The 21,304-nt window shown below is 36.7% G+C and overlaps 1 protein-coding gene across 11 annotated transcripts in view; it reads left to right on the top strand.

Annotated features, from left to right (window-relative positions):
* The window catches only part of TARP (TCR gamma alternate reading frame protein), a 75,327-nt gene that overhangs the window by 40,058 nt on the left and 13,965 nt on the right, over nucleotides 1–21,304 (top strand). For 8 of the 11 annotated variants that reach the window (XR_013415390.1, XR_001443623.3, XR_013415392.1 and 5 more), the window contains one exon: nucleotides 18,603–18,650. The exons of 1 other annotated variant lie outside the window; for it this stretch is intronic. Coding sequence is in view for 4 of the 10 variants with exons in the window: in XM_077996919.1 (XP_077853045.1) it covers nucleotides 18,603–18,650 (48 nt within the window). In the remaining 6 variants the exon portion in view is untranslated. Of the gene's footprint in view, nucleotides 1–12,261; nucleotides 12,399–18,602; nucleotides 18,651–21,304 lie in introns of those variants that run through there. 2 more of the 11 variants (XR_001443624.3, XM_077996923.1) reach the window with 2 other exon arrangements.

The following is a 21,304-nucleotide window of genomic DNA, read 5'->3' on the forward strand; positions in this document are numbered from 1 at the left end:
GTTTATTTTGCCTAGATGAGGGGCATGCCCAGAAGAAAATAACATGGAATCACCGAAGCAGTCTATGGTCTGTGCCTTTCTCCAAAGATGAATTTGAGGGCCTCAATATTTAAAAAAGGAAAGTGGGCTGGAGGGGAAAGAAGAAGGGTATAACAATCCACACGTTGCAAGAGCAAGGGAGCAGGCAGGGGAACTGCCAAATTATGTATTCATGTTGCACTCAGTAGATCAGCACTTTACATAAGATACAGTGAACATAGAGTAGCTACTTCTGGAGCTATTTGACCTTTCATCTGTAGTACTCTGTTTAGGCACAAAAGGAAAGGCAGCTTCTCCCATGAGCCAGCTTTTGGCTTATTTTTTTTGGCTTATTTTTTTCTAAAACATAGCATAGTGAATTGGGGTCCCGAGTTTTCCTTTTCCTTTCACACAGTAGATTCCACTGGAAAATAAATAGGTGTGGTGTTGAAAAATAATATTCATAACATAACCCTATTAATCCTATTGTGAGATAAATACATTTGAACATTTACATGGTTCTAAAACACTCAAATTTTTATTTAGATAAATATGGATGTACATATATAAGTATCCATGTGCATATATATATGTTCTGATTTACCCTTCTTACACAGGGAGTGTACAACATATATTATTCTGCACATCTCTTTTCATTTATAAATCCTAAAGCTCTTTTGATGTCTCTATACAGGGACACTTCACTGCAGGTATTTTTCTCTTTTTTTTTTTTTTTCTGGATGCAGTCTCGCTCAGTCTCCCAAGCTGCAGTGCAGTGGTACCATCTCGGCTCACTGCAACCTCTGCCTCTCGGGTTCAAGAGATTCTCCTGACTCAGTCTCCCCATTAGCTGAGATTACAAGCTACCATCAACATGCCCAGCTAGTTTTTATGTTTTTAGTAGGCACAGGGTTTCACCAGATTGGCCAGGCTGGTCTTGAACTTCTAACTTTAAGCGATCTGCCCACCTCAGCTTCCCAAAGGCCTGGATTTACAAGCGTGAGCCACCGTATCCAGCTAAATATAGGTATTTTTCACTGGTGAACATACTTTTAATCAGTGTCTTGGTTTAGTTCCAATCTTTTGCTATTATAAAGAATGCTGAAATGAGTAATAGTGTTTTATGTCATTTGAACATGTACACTGGTAATTCTGATAGGTTCTGCCAACTTGCCCTCCATAGAAATAGCCCTAACCCCTTCTCCCACAATGTGTGTGAAAGCTGAGAGCGTACTGCTTAATCTTGGGGCTTTGCTAATTTGACAGGTGAAAATAGTATCACATAGTGTTTTTAATTTGCTTTTTTCTTCCTGTGAGTGAAGATAAACATCTTTTTCTGTTTAAGGTCTATTTTATATTATTCTGTGCCATATTTGTTCATGTCCTTTGACCATTTTTTTCTACTGAGTAATAATACAAATAGGCGTGACACTCATTTATATGTGTGTCTGTGTATTTCTGCAGACAAAGATAAAATGTTCCATGTATGGTAGGTGGGTGAAAAAATGACAACTGATTGTGTGTTTTCTGTTTTCTCCAGTGACTCCTTTTAAAGTAAACATTTTAATACATTAGATTTAAAACAATGTGTTATTGTCCTCTCACCCTTCTACATCCTTTCCACATTTAGAGTAAATACGATACTCCCTAGCCCTTCATTTTCCCCACCAAGTGGCACACTGTCTCCAACCTTCTCTGCATGCTGTATTCACTCCTGATCTTGTACACTCGTGTGCTGAGTCAATGAACAAGAGGCTGATTGAAAAATTAGTTCAGGGAAGTCCAGAAACCCTAACCTCAGGATCAGCATGGAATAAAATTTGAAAATTACTATGAGAAGAAAATGCTAACTACTTCCGTGATGTTGGAGAGGGGAAAGTTTTCTTAAACAGCACTGCAAAACACCCAAAGTATATGGCAAGAAGAAAAAAAGAGTTTGACTCCAAAATTAAGAATTTATATTTAATGAAAAGATATTTGAGATAGTTAGTCGGCAGACAGATTTGCCTAAAATATTTGTTCCACCCCAAATTCACAAAGGATAAATGTCTAAAAACCACAATGAACTTATTCAAGTCAAGAAATGAATAATAATTACTATTATTATAATTTGTTTATATCATTTACATTTATTTATAATATGGCAATATAATATATTATAATACAATAATAACATTCGTTGACTGTCACTTGCTACACACTGTGTGTATTATTTTATTTAATCTTTACAAATCTATGAGGTAGTTGATCTTTTTACTTATTAAGGCGGGGAAGCTAAGACAGAGTTTCATGAGGAAGCTTGTTCATGGTCACACAGTCAATAAATGGCAGGGCCAGGCTGTGCCCCAGGCAGACGCACTCTAACATAAGTTCTAACTCCAGCTTCCTTGTTGGTATGCTTAGAGGACGTGAAAGGTAATTCATACTTCAGTGAATACTAACTATAAAAAAGGACCTCAGCTTCCTAATAATCAGATCTGTGCCTTCTTTTTTTTTTTTTTTTCTGAGACAGGTTCTCACTCTGTTGGCCAGGCTGGAGTGCAGCGGTGCGATCTTGGCTCACTGCAGCTTCTGCCTCCTGGGTTCAAGTGATTCTCCTGCCTCAGACACCAAGTAGCTGGGATTACAGGTGTGCCCCACCATGCCCAGCTAATTTTTGTACTTTTACTAGAGATGGGGTTTCTACTAAATCCCTAATTTTGTATTTGCCGTAGAGACAGGACAGCTTGATAGCTATCAGATCGGCAATAAATAAATAAATAAATAAATAAATAAATAAATAAAATGAGCGTTTCTGATAACACCATGGCCCTGGTAGCATTTAGTGAAGATATGAGTGTGTGTTCCCCCTGACCAGCAATGCTGGGAGGACATTCCCAGGGAAAGGCTTACCAGGGAAAAAGAGGACACTGTGAGGGGTCCGTCAGAGCTCCCTGCTGATAGCAACATGCCTGTGTTTGGGGGAATGGATGGATGGAATGCAGGGGCTGCCAGCCATGGAGCGATGAGCAGCAGAGAGGAGCATGAACGAGGGGCATGAGCTGGTGTGCAGACGTGGACAGGTAGAAATGGCATGCCAGTACACAACGAAAAACACAGTATTCATGAACAATTCTATATACAGTCATGCGTTGCTTGACAACAAGGAAGCATTCTGAGAAATGCGTCCTTAGGCGATTTCATCCTTGGGCGAACATTGTGGAATGCACTTCCATAAACCCAGATGGCACAGCCTACTACACACAGAGGCTATATGGTGTAGCCTGTTGCTTCTAGGTTACAAAGCTGTGTAGCATGTTACTGTACTGAGTGCTATAGGCAACTGTAACACATTGGTAAGTATTTGTGATCCAAATATATCTAGACATAGACAACCTACAGTAAAAAATAGGATATACAAGTGTAAGTACAAAAACACCTGTATAGGGAACTTACCGTGAATGGAGCTTGCAGGTGAGCGAGTGAACGAGTGAGTGGTGAGAGGATGTGAAGACCTAGGACGTTGCTGTCCACTCCTGTAGACTATAAACACTGCACACTTAGGCTACACTAAATTCATCAAAACATGCATTTCTTTCTTCACTAATAAATTAACTTTGCCTTACTGTAACTTTTTTACCTTCGCGACTTTTATTTTTTAACTTTTTGACTTGTAATAACACTTAGCTTAAAACACAAACACACTGTACAGTTGCACAAAATATTATCTTTATATCCTTATTCTATAAACCGTTTTCTATTTTTAACACTTTTAAAACATTTTTGCTAAAAACTAAGACACAGCCACACATTAGCCCAGGCCTACAGGGTCCAGATCTTCAATATCACTGTAGTCCAGCTCCACATCTTGTCCCCATGGAGGGTCATCAGGGGCATAACACACATGGAGCTGTCATCTCCTAGGACAACAATGCCTTCTTCTGGAATTCCTCCTGAAGGGCCTGCCTGAGGCCGTTTCACAGTTAACTTTTTTTTTTTTTTTTACAAGTAGACGTTGTACACTCTAAAATAATGATAAAAAGTATAATGTAGTAATTACATAAACCAGTAACATGGTCATTTATTATCAAGTATTATATACTGTGCATAACTGGATGTGCTAGACTTTTATGCAACTGGCAGTACGGTAGGTTTATTTATACCAGCATCCACAAATGAGAGTCATGTGTTGTGACATTATGATGGCTACAATGTCACTAGGTGACAGGAATGTTTCTGCACCACTATCATCTCACGGGACTGTGGTCCATGTGGTCCATCGTTACTGAAATGTGAGGAAGTGCCTGACTCTAGTCTTCACAGATATGGAGGCTCTAAGGACAGATACCAAATACATTAGATTGGGCACCTATGGGGGAACAGGAGTAGGGAATGAAGGAGAGAAAAGAGCAAAATAAAAAAACAAACGTGTAAAACTACACATAACTGACAAGGATTAATGGTGATAATGTACGAGGCACTGAGAAATATGACAGAATATCAAGCACCGATTTCAGGATAACTCATTGAAGCCTCATGTTTATGCTTTGAGACTTAATTTTGGACAATGAATAACCCATCCATCACAAACAGTGGTTCCAACGAGTAAATAACGATTAGGGTAATCCAAAGAGCTCTTTTTCTTCAGTTGTCTGTGGAAAACGTGACATTTTCCTTCAGGTAAAATCCGTGTATGCTGGCTGCCAGCACACAGCCATCTGACTGGCCTTGGCCGCTGGCCATTGGTCTTGGCTTTGTCCCACCCCTGCAGCAGCCTTCTTCTCCAGGATGGTCAAAGCTCACCCAGAGCAAAGATGCTCTGCACTCAGGAACACTGGATTCAGGCACTGATCCAAGCCCCTGCACAGCTCTGTGATATAAAAATGAGAAGAGGAGAACTTGTCTTTTAGCCCAAACATTTTCCAAACCACAAGCAATTACCATGTCCTTCAGAGTCAAGGCACATTAGGTACATTGATAATAATTCCTGTATTTTTTAAGACCACAAAACATTAAAACATTGAAAATTATAAATAGATAACATCGAAGCATGGTGGGAATTCTATTTTGTATGCATGTGTAGATTGACCTACGGTCTTTTTGCTTTTCTAGACTGGGCCAGAACCAAGTACCTGTAAGAATCAGCACAGTTCAGCGTTTTGTATCGATTGCAGTTGTGTCCATGTATGTGTGTGTGCATTCTTGGGGACGTGTGCACACACCTGCATGTTACCTACTCAAACCTCAGTGTTCCCATCCTTCTTAGGTGGGATTTTTGAACATTGCATTTACATTGGCCTGAAATAAGTTTGTTGGAGTCATGGGCCTCATGTAGTGGCCAGGCTGGGCTGCAAAGCCATTAGCTATCCAAACATTCAGAAGACCTTTAGGAATCAACGTGTTTTTGTTAAGGAATCTATGTAGAATAGATTTTTCCTAGAACAGTGTTGAGTCAAGAGGAAGCAAACAACATGCCTTATTATTGGATCAAAATAAAAACAGGAAGCTTCCATTTTTCATTTCACCACACCTATTGTTTCAATAACCAGTTTATCATTTGAATTCACAATCACAGTTGGAACTGGAAGGATCAAAAAGATCACCCACTCCTCTGATTTTGAGGCGGGGGAAATGACAACCCTGCAAGTAGAAGTCTCTTGCCTAAAACTGTCAAGCACAGAAGGCATGCAATTGGAACCTGCCTTGCGTTTGGGGCCCTTTCCATTCATTATACTAAGACTTTACTGTTAATATACGCCAGTTATTGGAGTCTAATATTGGGGAATATAACACGTATGATATACCTCAAATGGCGAGGAAGGGGTGCTACATGTTAGTACAAATAACTAAATGCATTCAAAACACTACTTTTAAAGCATGAAGCTGAGAGTTGAAAACCATTAGGAAATAGAACATCATATTTTGTATTAAAATGCAGCCGCTTTATGAAGACATAAATTAATCCCTGAATTATAAACAGCCAAGCAGTTCCCTTATGGCACAGGCTCTGGGGACTGGTCTGTTTGATTCAAATTCTTGGTGTGGTCTTTATTAGCTAGGTGATCTTGAGGAGTTATTTAACCTCTGTAAGCTTCAATTTCGTCTGAAAAATGGGGAAAAGTAACACCTACTTCCTGCTAGCAAGAAAAGAATAAATACGTATAATGTTTGACACTCAAAAGGTATTTGCTATCATTTAGTGGATCAATAATATCTCTTATGACCTTAAAATTTAGTCTTTTAATAAAAGGCCATCAACTATTATGAGTGATAGAGGAAATTTCTACTGCTTTTTGAGGTCCACCATAATTAACTAAAATAATACAATTCAACAGGCTGTTTGCTTTCTGGTATCTGAGAGTGACCCTTGAGTTTCTGAAATCTTTCTGAAATTATCTTCATGGTCTCTTATACTTTATAGCTTATACTTTAAGCAACTTCAGCAAAGTCTCAGGATACAAAATCAATGTGCAAAAATCACAAGCATCCCTATACACCAATAACAGACAGAGAGCCAAATCATGAATGAACTCCCATTCACAATTGCTTCAAAGAGAATAGAATACCTAGGAATCCAACTTACAAGGGATGTAAAGGACCTCTTCAAGGAGAACTACAAACCACTGCTCAGTGAAATAAAAGAGGACACAAACAAATGGAGGAACATACCATGCTCATGGATAGGAAGAATCAATATCATGAAAATGGCCATACTGCCCAAGGTAATTTATAGATTCAGCCATCCCCATTAAGCTACCAATGACTTTTTTCACAGAATCGGGAAAAAAAACTGCTTTGAAGTACATATGGAACCAAAAAAGAGCCCACATTGCCAAGACAATCCTAAGCCAAAAGAACAAAGCTGGAGGCATCATGCTACCTGACTTCAAACTATACTACAAGACGACAGTAACCAAAACAACATGGTATTGGCACCCAAACAGAGATATAGACCAATGGAACAGAACAGAGCCCTCAGAAATAATACCACACACCTCAGCCATCTGATCTTTAACAAACCTGACAAAAACAAGAAATGGGGAAAGGATTCCCTATTTAATAAATGGTGCTGGGAAAATTGGCTAGCCATATGTAGAAAGCTGAAACTGGATCCTTTCCTTACTCCTTATATGAAAATTAATTCAAGATGGATTAGAGACTTAAATGTTAGACGTAAAACCATAAAAACCCTAGAAGAAAACCTATGCAATACCATTCAGGACATAGGCATGGGCAAGGACTTCATGTGTAAAGCACCAAAAGCAATGGCAAAAAAAGGCAAACTTGACAAATGAAATCTAATTAAGCTAAAGAGCTTCTGCACAGCAAAAGAAACTACCATCAGAGTGAACAGGCAACCTACAGAATGGGAGAAAATTGTTGCAATCTACTCATCTGACAAAGGGCTAATATCCAGAACCTACAAAGAACTCAAACAGATTTACAAGAAAAAAGCGAACAACCCCATCAAAAAGTGGGCAAAGGATATGAACAGACACTTCTCAAAAGAAGACAATTATATAGCCTACAGTCACATGAAAAAATGCTCATCATCACTCGCCATCAGAGAAATGCAAATCAAAACCACAATGAGATACCATCTCATGGCAGTTAGAATGGCAATCATTAAAAAGTCAGGAAACAACAGGTGCTGGAGACCATGTGGAGAAATAGGAATACTTTACACTGTTGGTGAGACTGTAAACTAGTTCAACCATTGTGGAAGACAGTGTGGCAATTCCTCAAGGATCTAGAACTAGAAATACCATTTGAACCAGCATTACTGGGTCCCAGCATGCCCAATAATGCTGGTTTAAATGGTATTTCTGGGCATATACCTAAAGGATTATAAATCATGCTACTATAAAGACACATGCACTGTATGTTTACTGCAGCACTATTCACAATAGCAAAGACTTGGAACCAACCCAAATGTCCCTCAGTGACAGACTGGATTAAGAAAATGTGGCACATATACACCATGGAATACTATGCAGCCATAAAAAAGGATGAGTTCGTGTCCTTTGTAGGGACATGGATGCAGCTGGAAACCATCATTCTCAGCGAACTGTCACAAGAACAGAAAACCAAACACTGCATGTTCTCACTCATAGGTGGGAATTGAACAATGAGATCACTTGGACATAGGAAGGGGAACATCACACACCAGGGCCTATTTTGGGGAAGGGGGAAGGGGGAGGGATAGCATTGGGAGAGATACCTAATGTAAATGATGAGTTAATGGGTGCAGCACACCAACATGGCACATGTATACATATGGAACAAACCTGCACGTTGTGCACCTATACCCTAGAACTTAAAGTATAATAAAAAATATATGTATATAAAATAATATATATATCTGACACATATATTATATACATATGATATGTTTATTGTATCTACAATATCATAATATTAATAATATATTACAATATTTATAATTATATATTATACATTTATTATTAAATATATAATTATACATTATATTATATATTATATATTATATATGTGTACATATGATATGTGATATGTGTATTATATGTATACATAAGATATATAATATATAATATATGTGGTATATGTATATATTATATATTATATATACATATAAGTATACATATTATATACATCATGTATATATTTTTTATATATATATAAAATGGGTGTTAACCAGGAGTTTGGAATTTGTTAGACTTCAGTTGAAATCCAGGTTCCATTATTTACTTGTCAAATGACCTTGAAAAATGTAACCTTTTTAGGATTCCAATTCTCTCATCTGTGAAATGTGGTTGATTATATCTCCTTTGGAGTATTACTGTAAGAATTAAATTGTGGGAAAGACTAGCTTAGATAGTCTGATGAAATGTGAGGTATGTCTTCATATCTTTTGATGGTCTAACAAATTTGGTTGAAGCTGTTCTCTATGAAAGTTATTATCATCAAACTTGAAAAAGTGATGCAAAACTTCAAGCAACGCAGTGCCAGCTGTGCTTTACCTCACTTGACTTAATTGTTATTTATATATTTATTCATTCATAACCCATCTTCTTGGATGCAGGATTTAAGTTGCCTCAGTTGATTATGTCAAGACATGACAAATATGGGAGGGGTGCTGTGTGTGTTCCAAAACGTAGGGTTAGAAGCAAAATTGCTCATCTTTATACACCTTCATTTAGGTTTCATTTTATGCCTTTAGTAGAACTGAACATTATGGTCGTCACATAGTTCTTTTTTGGGGGGGTAAATTTAATAAAAGATGTTATAATTCATTACTTACTTGTTTACATTTTATTACTTAAATCTTTCAAGGCTCTTGAAATGTAGACAGCTTCTAAGTCTTCTGATACTTCCCCACATGGTCCTGGAAGAAGGAAAAGCAGAGGACGAAAAGGGATTGAATGGACATCATCCCATCTATGACAGGTGCAAAGGGCAACTGACAGTCCGAAGTAACAATAACTTATAATTTTCAGATAATAAGACACAGAAACAAGACGTTTCCATTCTACCTTACAAAGTGAAGTCTCTCAGTCTGAATTATTGCATAAATGATAAGAGAAAATTAGTCAGTTTTTAGCACCTCCTGTGTCCCCAACTCTATTATAAATATCATACAAAAGTCCTGGGAATTAGGTCTAATCCTCTCCGTTTAAAAGGTGAGGAAGCCAAGGCTCTGAGATGTGTCTGTGCCCAAGGGCACATCACCAGGAGTGGAAGAACTGGAATCTGAACCTAGGTTTTCCAATTTTAAAGTGTCTTTTTCTTCATTCCCAACTTCCTGAGATAATAATTTATTTCATAGGAATATTTTGAAAACTCGAGGAAACTTGTTGATGTTTACTGTTCCAGCCACTCTGTCCATCTCCACGATCACTGCAACAACCCAGGTCCTTGTTGCCTCTTATTGGCTTATGGCAACCAACTATAAAACCATCTGCTTCACACAAATTGCTGTCTCGGGCAGCACCCTTGCTTTCTGCTCATACATATATCTTCCTAAAGCGCAAATGTGATCATGTCACTTTCTTCTCTAAATTTTTTAGCAAGTCCTCATTGTCTATTCTTCTTTCAAAAACATTTATTTGAAAATACTATAAAATAGAAAATTGACCACATTCTTACTTCTTAAAAATTAGTGTGTTAAGTTTCTCCTACCCCATTTCCATCCCATGCCCTTTTACTCAATGGATGCAATTATTCTCCTACATGTTCCTTCTGGCCACGTGTAGCTTTGTAATTTTAGTTTTCATCTATTTGGACCCTGTGTTATCTGGGATGAGGTAGAGTGATATTTTTATTTTCTCAGGTAATTATTTTCCTAATGCCCGTTTCTGAACAATCCATCATTTCCTTAAATTTAAAAATGCTGCAGAGTTTTTTAAATGAACACACATATTTGACACATTTTCTGGAGAATTACTGTTTTATCTGTCGGTTTCATTATTCTTGTATCGTTATCATATTATCTCAGTAGCTTTGTGATACTTATTAAGATCTACTATGCCAAATATCTATTCACTGTACCATTTTCCAGAAAATACTTTTTCAATCACTCATATTTATTTATCCGTATAGAATTTGAAAGCAGCTTATCTGGCCCAACATTAAACCTCACACCCTACAACAACAACAACATTTCATAGTAATTCTGACTGGAATTGCTGGAAATTTATAGATGAATTTAGGGTGTATTGGCCTCATTATGACAGAAGATTTTTATTCAACAGTGTATGTTTCTCCATGTATTTAGGTTTTATCTTATGTCCTTAGGGAAACTAAATACTGTGTTCTTCATATTGTTCTTATATATTTTGGTAAATTTAATAAAAGATTTTATAATTCATTAGTTTTTCACATTTTATTACTTAAATCCTCCATGGTTCCTGAATATTGACAGCTGCTAAGACTCCTGATGCTTCCCCTCATGGTCCTGGAATACAGAAGGCCAGAGGACAAAAGAGACTGAGTGGCCATCATTCCGTCTATCACAGGTGTAAAGGGTCATCGACAGCGCCACGTAATAATTTTGAATTTTCTACTAAAAAGAAACCCTTTCCAAACATAATTTTCACCCAGCCCCATTGTCCTCTCCATTGGTTTGGGGGTTGTGAGCCGTACTGTATGGACAGGTGCCCTCTGTGACCTCATTTATACCTTCCTGAATGAGGACTCAGGGGACTTAGGCTGGAGCAGGGTGGAGCTGGAGTGGACATGGAGGTCGTTAGACCTGTTCTCCTCAGTCCTTGCAAATGAACACCTCTTCTGTACTCAGGAGATCACACAGCAGACCCCGGCTTAAGATGGCAGATCTTTCGATGTATCAGACAACTGGATTTTTTTTTTTTTCGTTATGTTATAGTTTAAATAAAGAATCTATTATTTCATGGGAGAGAGAATTCTACAAAATTCTTCTGCTATTCCAGGAAAAATGATAATAAGTCATTGTACAACACATTTTCTCATTTGGCATTGCCTTGGTAAAGCATCGTGTTGACAAATGATAAAAGCGGCTTTTTGAAAGTGGAGACCTTTGTTCAAATTTCTCAAGTATATCTGCACTGACACATTTGCATTTTCAGTTACTGAAGAGCTTCCTCCTTTCAGAAGTATCTTCCCAGATTGCCAACAGAAAGGCCCTGGTGTTTGTGCGGACAGAAGCACTTTTCCTTTGATGTAATCTCAAAGCAGTTTCAACACAATTGAACACCTGGAAATTTTTTTTTTTTAAAGACAAATCTCTGAATACTTTTCCTGGCAATTTAGAAAAGTAGTACGTTGACCCATTGAGCCTGCTGTTTTATTGCTCTGTTGCCCAGGCTGGAGTGCAATGGCACGATCTCGGCTCACTGCAACCTCTGCCTTCCGGGTGCAAGCGATTCTGCTGCCTCAGCCTCCCTAGTAGCTGTAACTACAGCCACATGCCACCACGCCTGGATAATTTTATTATTATTATTATTATTGTATTTTATTTTAGTAGAGATGTGGTTTCACGGTGTTGCGCAAGCTGGTCTTGAACTCCTGAGCTCAGGCAATCCGCCCGCCTGGCCTCCAAAAGTGCTAGGATTACAGGCGTGAGCCACCACACCTGGCCTATCTTTTTCTTTTTATTTTTTTCTTAACATTTCCTTTTTCTGTTGGTGCTTTTCAAGAATTACTGCCTTCGAAGAAAGCAGGCAATTTATGGGGAAAAATTACAAACTATCAGATGTCACAAAACCTATATTCAAGGACTTCCAAAAAAGCCAGAAGATCAAATTGCTAGTTCAAAGCTGTTGGATTGCTGGTCATGTCATGAGGATCAGAAGGCTGAGATTTTTGTAGAAGCTCAGACCAGTGTGATAGCACTTGGTGGATCAAGAAATTTGCTGAAGGGACTAGGCTCATAGTAACTTCGCCTGGTGAGTAACTTTTTTTTTCTGTTGTTATCCCAGTAATGAAAAATGGATAGACACTTTTTAGAAAAAAAATGATCAACCTTATCTGAATTTGTCACATCCCTGGCCTCAGTATATGAACAGCAATTTTTCAGGCTAGCTGGATATGGAAACAAAACGATTTTGTCCATGATATCTTCCCTTCCCTGTCTGTAAGTGGATTGAAATTCTACTTTTAGAATACACACACACTAACACACACACACACACACACACACGGTAGACTCTGGAGAGAAATTAAAATGTTTCGAGGACCATGTCTGTAAACCATTGCTGTAAGTCCTTGATCCAAGTTACTTTTTTGTAGGTCTTTTAAGTGAGAGACATAAAAAATGGAATTTTGAAAATTACTTCTTCTCTGTATTTTCAGATATAACATAGTGTTCCCTTCTTCTGCTAGCCTGCCAAATCCATATTATTGATTTTGATCTCATCCTGAGAAACAGTACAGAAAAAATTGCTTCTTATAGTGAATTACTATAGAACGTCAATGCATCCTACTTATTAGTGCTCTAGTTTCTTTGAGGGAGGCTGAAGTCAGTCAAAACTTATGCTACTAGGACTCTTGTTATATCACCCGGAAATGGCCCAGTTTAATAGAATTTGTAAGTTCAACCAGCCATGTCAGCTCCAAGGTCAATGAAAAGAGTCTTCCTGATTTTACATCTTCATTTCTTCATTCATCCTCTCAGCAAATAGTTACTGTAAACAGTTTTCGTTCTGAATGCTGGAGATAAAAGGGCAAAGAAGCACAGTCTCAACACTCAAAAGCTGCCAGTCTGGCAGATAAGTATTCTAGATGCTGGCTTGGTTGGGCCTTGCTCATGTTCTTTGGCCTGTGGCTGCCCAAGAAGCAGAAGGTCTTGGGTTCATGAGCTTGTTTTCTTTCTTAATTTATGTAGCAGTTATTGCTTATAAGATCTATGTATGGTGTTTGGCGGAAAGATTTGATAAAATGACCCGATATTGTTCCTTTAAGGAGAAAATTAATATTAGTATAGTTTAATGAGAGCCAGACACCATGGTAAATAGTTTCAGTGCTTTATCTCCTTCCTCATTAGACCTATGCAGGAGATCCTCTTAGTCCCATTTCACAGATGAGGAAACTGAGGCCTAGAGAAGAGCAGTTACTTTCTTAAAGTCACATGACTAGTCACTGTGGCAACGACTGGGATCTAGCTAAGGCTATCTGTTTCCAAGTGCCTGGTCTGGACCCTTATGTGATATTTAGCAATATTAAGTAATATTTTTATACTTTGAATATTTCCTCTTCTGTAACTTGATCCTATGAATGGTCTAGCTCTGTCGCCCAGGCTGGAATGCAGTGGCACGATCTCCACTCACTGCAACCTCCACTTCTGGGGTTCAAGAGATTCTTCTGCTTCAGCCTCCTGAGTAGCTAGGATTACAGGCACCTGCCACCATGCCTGGCTAATTTTGTTTTTTCATATTTTTAGTAGAGATGAAGTTTCACTGTGTTGGCCAGGCTGGTTTTGAACTCCTGAGCTCAAGTAATCCACCGGCTTTAGCCTCCCAAAGTGGTAGGATTACAGGTGTGAGCCACCCTGCCCGACCCAAAAGAAGTTACATTAGAATCAATCTAGATACCCATCCCTCCATAAATACGAATCGCAAAATACCTATAAATCATATTCAATATCTATTTATTAAATGTCAAACATACAAATCCTATTATTGTTTCTCTTTGAAAATTAAGGAAATATTAACTCTAAATTACACTTAAGACAAAGTGTATACATGAAAACTCTTTAGGGAAGATTTAGAAGATTCAGGCAAAATCATGAGAAAAGGTAAAATCAGACATTTCAATGTATGTGATACAAGGAGAGAATGTACATAACCCAAAGTGCCCAGGGCAAGGTGAGGTCAGTCCTTAAATTCCTGATTACATTCAGGTTTTTTGTGATTTTGTTTGACCTTTGTCTTGGCTTAATGTCAGCAGGGCCAATTTTTATGCGTTTATGTAAATATTGAAAAATGTTGGCACAATTTTAAAACAAACATAAGGGGAGATTCTTATAAAGACTTCTCAGGTGGTAGGCAACAGTTTGGCAAAAAAATCAAGGTGTTTGGCCCCTGAACAAAGCTCATCATTACAGGTAAGTTTTCTTCAAATTTTGCAATGTAGAGAAGAGATGTGACGCAGGCATGCAGGAGCTGGCTCAGATTTCTAGGATTCCCTCCTGGTTTGGTCACTAATCATGGTGAAACCTACAGAGAGGTCAGGTGACTTGGTTCATGCCATGGGAGTCAGAACTTTTCCAGCCCTAGCATGGGAGACATTACTAAGGAGCTTAGACCAACTGCAAATCTCTAAAGGACGGAGGCCTTATGTTCCACTGGTATCTCTCTGTTGAAAGTTTTGTGAACAAGTTTAGTTCAGAGATTTCGTTTCTTCAATTCTAAAAATAACCAATGGAAAAAAGTTAAAAAAAAAAAAATCAGCTACCCTCCTCATTTGGTCACCAGAAGGTGAAATATTTGATAATTTGACCGAAGCATGATTAATATCAAATGTCGAAATATTTCACAGTGTGACCATACTCAAAAGTGACATAAGCTGCATTTATTGTTTTTTATAAATCAGTCCAATAAGTTCATTTATTATGTGTTAGCTTCAGATGTCATTTTGCCTGGATGAGAAGAAACATCTTACAAAGATACTCTGTCTATTACATCCACTGAAATGAAAGTTTTCAGAGAATTTTCACAAAGTTGACACAGCATTGAGAAAAGTAAAAGCAATTATATATTTTTGTTTCCTTAGTGGTTGAGATCGTATGATGAAATTAACTTATAAGTTAAAAAGTGACCTTCTGATTCTCTTTCATCCGGTTGATTTCATGTGAATGGTAGCAATCAAAGTCATAATTTGTAGTTTTCTGAGAAGTGATTTTTCAGGAAAGTGCGGTGCAGGAAAGTGTATGGACTTTGTTTCTCGATGACTCCTGGGGCTGCCGCTTTCTATGTAACTGCCCTTTAGGAAGTGTATTTTGATTCACCAAGTATTCAAATTATAAAAATGCTGGTTCATTATAGAAAAATTCGAAAACACACAAAAATAAACAAAGCATTTAAGTATGATATCGATCCTTATCACATTATCATTTTGTTATACTTTTATTTCAACCTTTTTCCCATGCCTTTTGTTTGTTTGCTTTACAAAGTTGGAATCATACTAGACACACAATAATAGATCTGGCTTTTTCACTTCTCACTACTTCATAAACATTCTTTTCAAATGTCCTTAATATTTTGCAATAACAGAGCAAAGTTGAAAGTTCCAATTTCAAGTTGATCTGTACAATGAAGGTAATGGAGATTATGTATCTCGAAGGAATGTTGTATATATTACATGAAATTAAATATGGAAATTACCCACCAGAATGCCTGGCACTTGGTAGGTGATAGAAATATTAATTCCTCTTCCGGAATTCAAGTTACTACCCATGAGAGGTCTTTATACACTCAGGAATAAGACAAATGTATCAACCCCCATCTATTCAACAGCTCACTTCAGAACAAATATCACTATTTGTAAAATGCTTTCTATTTCTAAAAGACTAATTGTACCTGCTTCTAAAAGTAATTAGAATGTTTTACGTATTATCTCAAATATGATGTGCCTGAATACAAGGTGATTTTCCATTTTCCAGAGAAAATTTATACAAGTTTAAGAAAATATGTATTTTCCCCTCCCCCAACTTGAATGTGTAAATTTATAGGGATACAGGTAAAACAGTCAAATGTCTACTTACAACATTTAATTTCCTAACTGGATTATGCCTACAGTTGAGAAATATTGGCTTTGTGGCCCTATATTTCATTAAAGATTTTGTTTTGATGCTTCACATGCATCTAAAGCAACTACTTTAGAGCAACTTTCTAAGGCATCTCAGGTCTCAGTCTCCACTGTGGAATCCCCTTCCGATGGTGTTCCTGAATATTTTATTCTAAGAAACAATTATCCACTCACAAAAGGAAAGGAAATTATTTTTTCCGATTTATTCTGTTATTCTATATTTGTATGAAGTAAGTAAAAACTACAAGGACTTTCGCCCCAAGTAATAATGACCAAATTCATGATAAATTTCTTTGCTTTTATTTCCTTTTACCATTGCCAAAGCTAGCATTCACTGAGTTCATTTCATGTGGTATTTCGTCCAGTCCATCCTTCTGGATCAAAGCAGAGTATTAGAAGAACATTTTTTAATATGAGATGTTACACAAAGACTGTACCATACACAAGGCACCTCCCCATGTTGTGAGAGAAAATTTTGGGAAAGAAAGCCTCATTTTATGGTCTGGCACTTCCCGTCTATCTAAATTTAGTATGTAGGTATCCCTATCACAGAGCTAGGATTTCCAAACGTGTTCTCCATTCCTTGTGTTTTATTTGAGCTTGACCTTACAAAACAATCTACTCCTGAGGACAAAAGAGAAACATGCTGAATGCACAAACTATTTGTTATTTATTTAAGCTACCTGTTCCAAAATCTATTTGAGAAGACCTAAGTTAAAACACACAAGCACAGTCAGACCATTAAATTAATGCAGATGATCTAAAGCTCTAAGGAAAGAAGGAAAAAGGCCTGTGATTACCTAGCAAGGAGCACAGGTTAAAATTTTATGATCAAAGGAAGGAGAAAAAGGTAGGGGAATACATACTTCTTACTAACTGATAAAAAGAAGCACATCAACTTTTCAAATATCGTATTTTTTTCTATTACTAAATTAGAAAAGGACTTCAATGCATGAGTCCTTTAGAAGGAAATGGAAGAGTGGGCCATTGCCTTCAAATTCCATTTTGGAAAATGAAAGGAATGGTCATGAAACAAACCCATTGCATATTACCACTGGATCAGTGCTATGGGCAGCCTGACATTTAATGAGATGCACAGATGGTGATGCTCAGCAGACACGGTCAGGCAGATAACATGTAGTGATCTAAAGTGACAACAGAAAGATGGATTTGAGGACCAGGCCTCCTGCCATTTCTCTGCCATTCTGCCTTGAAGGGTCAAGCCAGGTGTTTTAAGCTGGACTTTGGCATGAACTAGACAGAAGTCAGTTTGAGGTTGAAGTTTCTGGTGAAACTTGGAAGGCAAATAAATTGTGCTGCTGATTAGAAAAAGCCTCACTTGTTTCGAAAAACAAAAGTGAAGAATTTCCATACACTGACTGCGTATATTAGACTTTAGTTAATGTAATGTTCTCTTTGATTTTCTTAACACGGCAGGTAAGGCAAATGATAGCCTATTAAAGATTGGGCGTGTGGAAGGCATGTTTCTTGTGATGATGGGGATGATGGCTTTCAGAATCCCAGGCATGTCAGAGCAAAGTGGAATGCAAACAGAGGAACTGAGAAAGAAGTGATTCTTCCTGCTTAATTGCTACAGATTTAACCGCCACACTCCAAAACACTGAATTTTTTTTTTAGTAAAGGCAATGCTTGGTCCTATAGGGTTAAAATGTCATGTCAAGGCACACAATCATAGCAAACAGATTGCTAATCATAACAATGATGATGACATTATCATCATAGCCTCTTATATTTCCATAGCACTTTTTTTTTGAGACAGGGTCTTCCCCTATTGCCCAGGTGGGTGTGCAGTGGTGTGATCAAGGCTCACTGCAGCCTCAAACTCCTAGGCTCAAGTAACCCTCCTGCCTCAGCCTCTTGAGTAGCTGGGCCTGCAGGCATGCACATCATACTCTGCTAATGCTTTTTTTATTTTTAGTAAAGATGGAGTCTCACTAGGTACTATGTTGCCCAGGCTGGCCTCGAAGTTCTGAGCTCAAGCAATCCTCCCACCTCAGCCTCCCAAAGTGCTGGGATTATAGGCATGAGCCACTGCACTGGGATCTATAACATTTTAATCAAATTGCTTTTTTATATCTTGTTTCATTTTGGTCTCACTTCAGTGCTGGTAGTGATGTTGAACTGATTTCCACTAACATCACTGTTTTTAGATAGATAAAACACCAAAAGCTTTAAGTTATTTGATTTGTGAAGCAACAGAGCTTGTTATGAGCAAAATTAACCAGCACTGGAACTCTGGTCTTTTGAGAATCCCAGACCACCAGAATTTGAAGAACTCAGGGAAACTGAATTAGAGTTTTTGATATGGACTGAATCACTGTGGAATTATTATAAGAAACTCTTTGGCAGTGGAACAACACTTGTTGTCACAGGTAAGTATCAGAAGAATACAATATTTCCAAGGTAATAGAGGGAAGGCAAGAAATGATTACAATGGAATAATGTAATAATGTTTAGAAAAGAGAGGAATTAGATGGGGATTTGATGTAGAAATCTCAGGAGAGACTTTAAAACAAATGCTCATACTAAAAGAGAACACAGATAACATTGCACAAATATCATAATAGGATTTGCCTTTGTGCATATATGGACTTCTATAAAGTGCTCATATATATTGTATGAAATGATACCATTAAAATGTTTGACCCTGAGACAAAATGTATTATGACAGGTAAGTTTGTGATAGACTCCATAAAGTGGACACATATTCATCTCTGATGGTCACAAGAGATGTTGGCTCTTGTGTGTTGGAGTCAGGTCCACCTGGAACTCTGCCTCCACCACTCGCTGCTTAGTGAAATTGAGTGATTATTCTCTGACCTCAGTTTTCTAATCCATAAAATGGGATAACAGTATGAATTCAGCAGGGTTGTATAAGAATTGCACAAGATAGTGTGAATTTAGTACCCAGCACATTGTCCAACCCAAAATAGGTGCCCAACAAATGTTCTCTGGATTCACGTGTAAAGAGAGAATGGGATCTACTATGGAGAGTTGCTCTCAGCCCATAAAATTTCTCCAGAGAATTCAGCTGTACTTCTAACTGCTCAAATGGAAGGTTATCTCAACATCGGCTCACACACACAAAAATTGAACTTATCGATTCGTTTCTTGTTAGAAGATTTTTAATCACTTGGCAAAAACATTGCATTAAGATGTTTATTTTTTATTTTTGTTGTTCTATGTGCTTTACTTAATCCTTTATCTTAATTGATACCATTTCTAACACCAACATATTGGTCCTAAGATTTGTAGCCAATTAGTTTAGGGTTCTGTTCCTATGTCTCAGGAAAAAAAAGGTTAAAATCTTACCAAAAATGGTCAAGATATCAAATCAATTAAATCCAGATGGAAACATCATAAATCTGAAATACATATTTAAATATAAAATGGCTATAACTATTTATCTAACGAAAAAATAAGAAACAGAGAACACTGAAATAAATACCCATATGTAGATTTAATATATCATGCCGTCTATAGAAAATGTAGTTGATACTTGGTAAATTTGCAATGCTGTATTTTAATAAACTACAAACAACTTAGGCAATTTAACTCACATATACTATTTAATTATGCAAATAAATGTGCATAGATGAATCCAGCAGGTTTATCATTTTAAATAAATAAAATATATAAATTCTATTTATGACTGAAGTAAAAACTTATCATACTTGACCATAAAAAACACTCTTAATATGTACATTTTAAAAGTAGTATTTTTAAAAATCATGTGAGAGGATGATTCAGAATATCGGCCCTTACCATGTATAATGAAGTATGCTATTTAATGATTTGTTAACTATTACGTTGAGGAAGTTATGGAAGTTCCAGATTCATTTTGTCCTGAAAAGAATGAAACTTAAAGAATCTAGCTAAAGAAAGGGGACAAGAGGCAATGAATGCCTTGGTACCATACAAAAAATGTCCAAGTTTATCATTTGATTTTTAATTTCTTTAGTACAATGAATTAGAAGTATTTCCATGAAGAGACACTAGTTCCTAGGATGAAAATTAGATTGGAAAATATATTGACTAGAGACTAAAATTATAGAAATATAATGTACAATTGAAAAATTAATCTTATATTTTATAACATGCTTTTAAAATTAGAAACAAACTATATAGTGGAAAAATATACACTGTCTCACAAGTATAACAAATAAAATACTATTTGCACTAAAAGCAAAGAGTATGAAATTAAAGTAAGCACATTATGCCTAATTAAATTTATAGCATGCTCAAAAATTAATATTACTGTATATGTTTATTAATTTTGTATGAAAATCAGAAACTTTGCTACAGAAACAGAAATTATCAAGATTGTTTTCTTTTCTTCTCAAATGAGAAATTTAATTCTTATTTTCTTAAGAAATTGTTCAATTATCAAACTCACTTCACATCAGCCAAAGCATTGGAATTTCAATTCGAAATCAAATTAGAAAGAATTGTAACATTTCTAATTTCACTTATTAGATTAAAAATAAATGTAGAACCCGTTAACATTCCAGATTCAAGTGATATGCCTTTGTAAACGTATAATGCTCTGTTATATATCTTGACCCTATGCATATAAGAAGCGCTGGAACCATGATTTTAATAGAGCAATTACATATAGATTTTATTCAGCAGGCTAAGACAAAGAGAATAGTGGAGCTTTAAAACAGTTAAGTAATATAGAGAACAGACACAAATTCTAAGAGAGACATAAGGAGTCAAAATAGAGATATACTGATTTACATAGATCTTCTCATTAATGGGGTAAATTTATATAAAAACCAATATAAAAAAATACACCCCTGGTGCATTCTTAGTCATTCTTAAAATTCAAATGAAATTCCAAAATAAAACCTGCTTTTGGTGTATGTTTTCTAAAGGAAAACAAAATTTTGATAAGTGTATTATTGGATAAGATGAACTCGAGAGGATTTCTGAAAATAATCAATAAAACATTTAAATAAGAGTTTTGGAAATGTTGCCATTTTGTTTCTAAATTCAAGAGATGGTGAATAATCTGGAGGTACAG

Source organism: Macaca mulatta, chromosome 3 (assembly GCF_049350105.2).
Source record: "Macaca mulatta isolate MMU2019108-1 chromosome 3, T2T-MMU8v2.0, whole genome shotgun sequence".
Lineage (NCBI taxonomy): Eukaryota > Metazoa > Chordata > Mammalia > Primates > Cercopithecidae > Macaca > Macaca mulatta.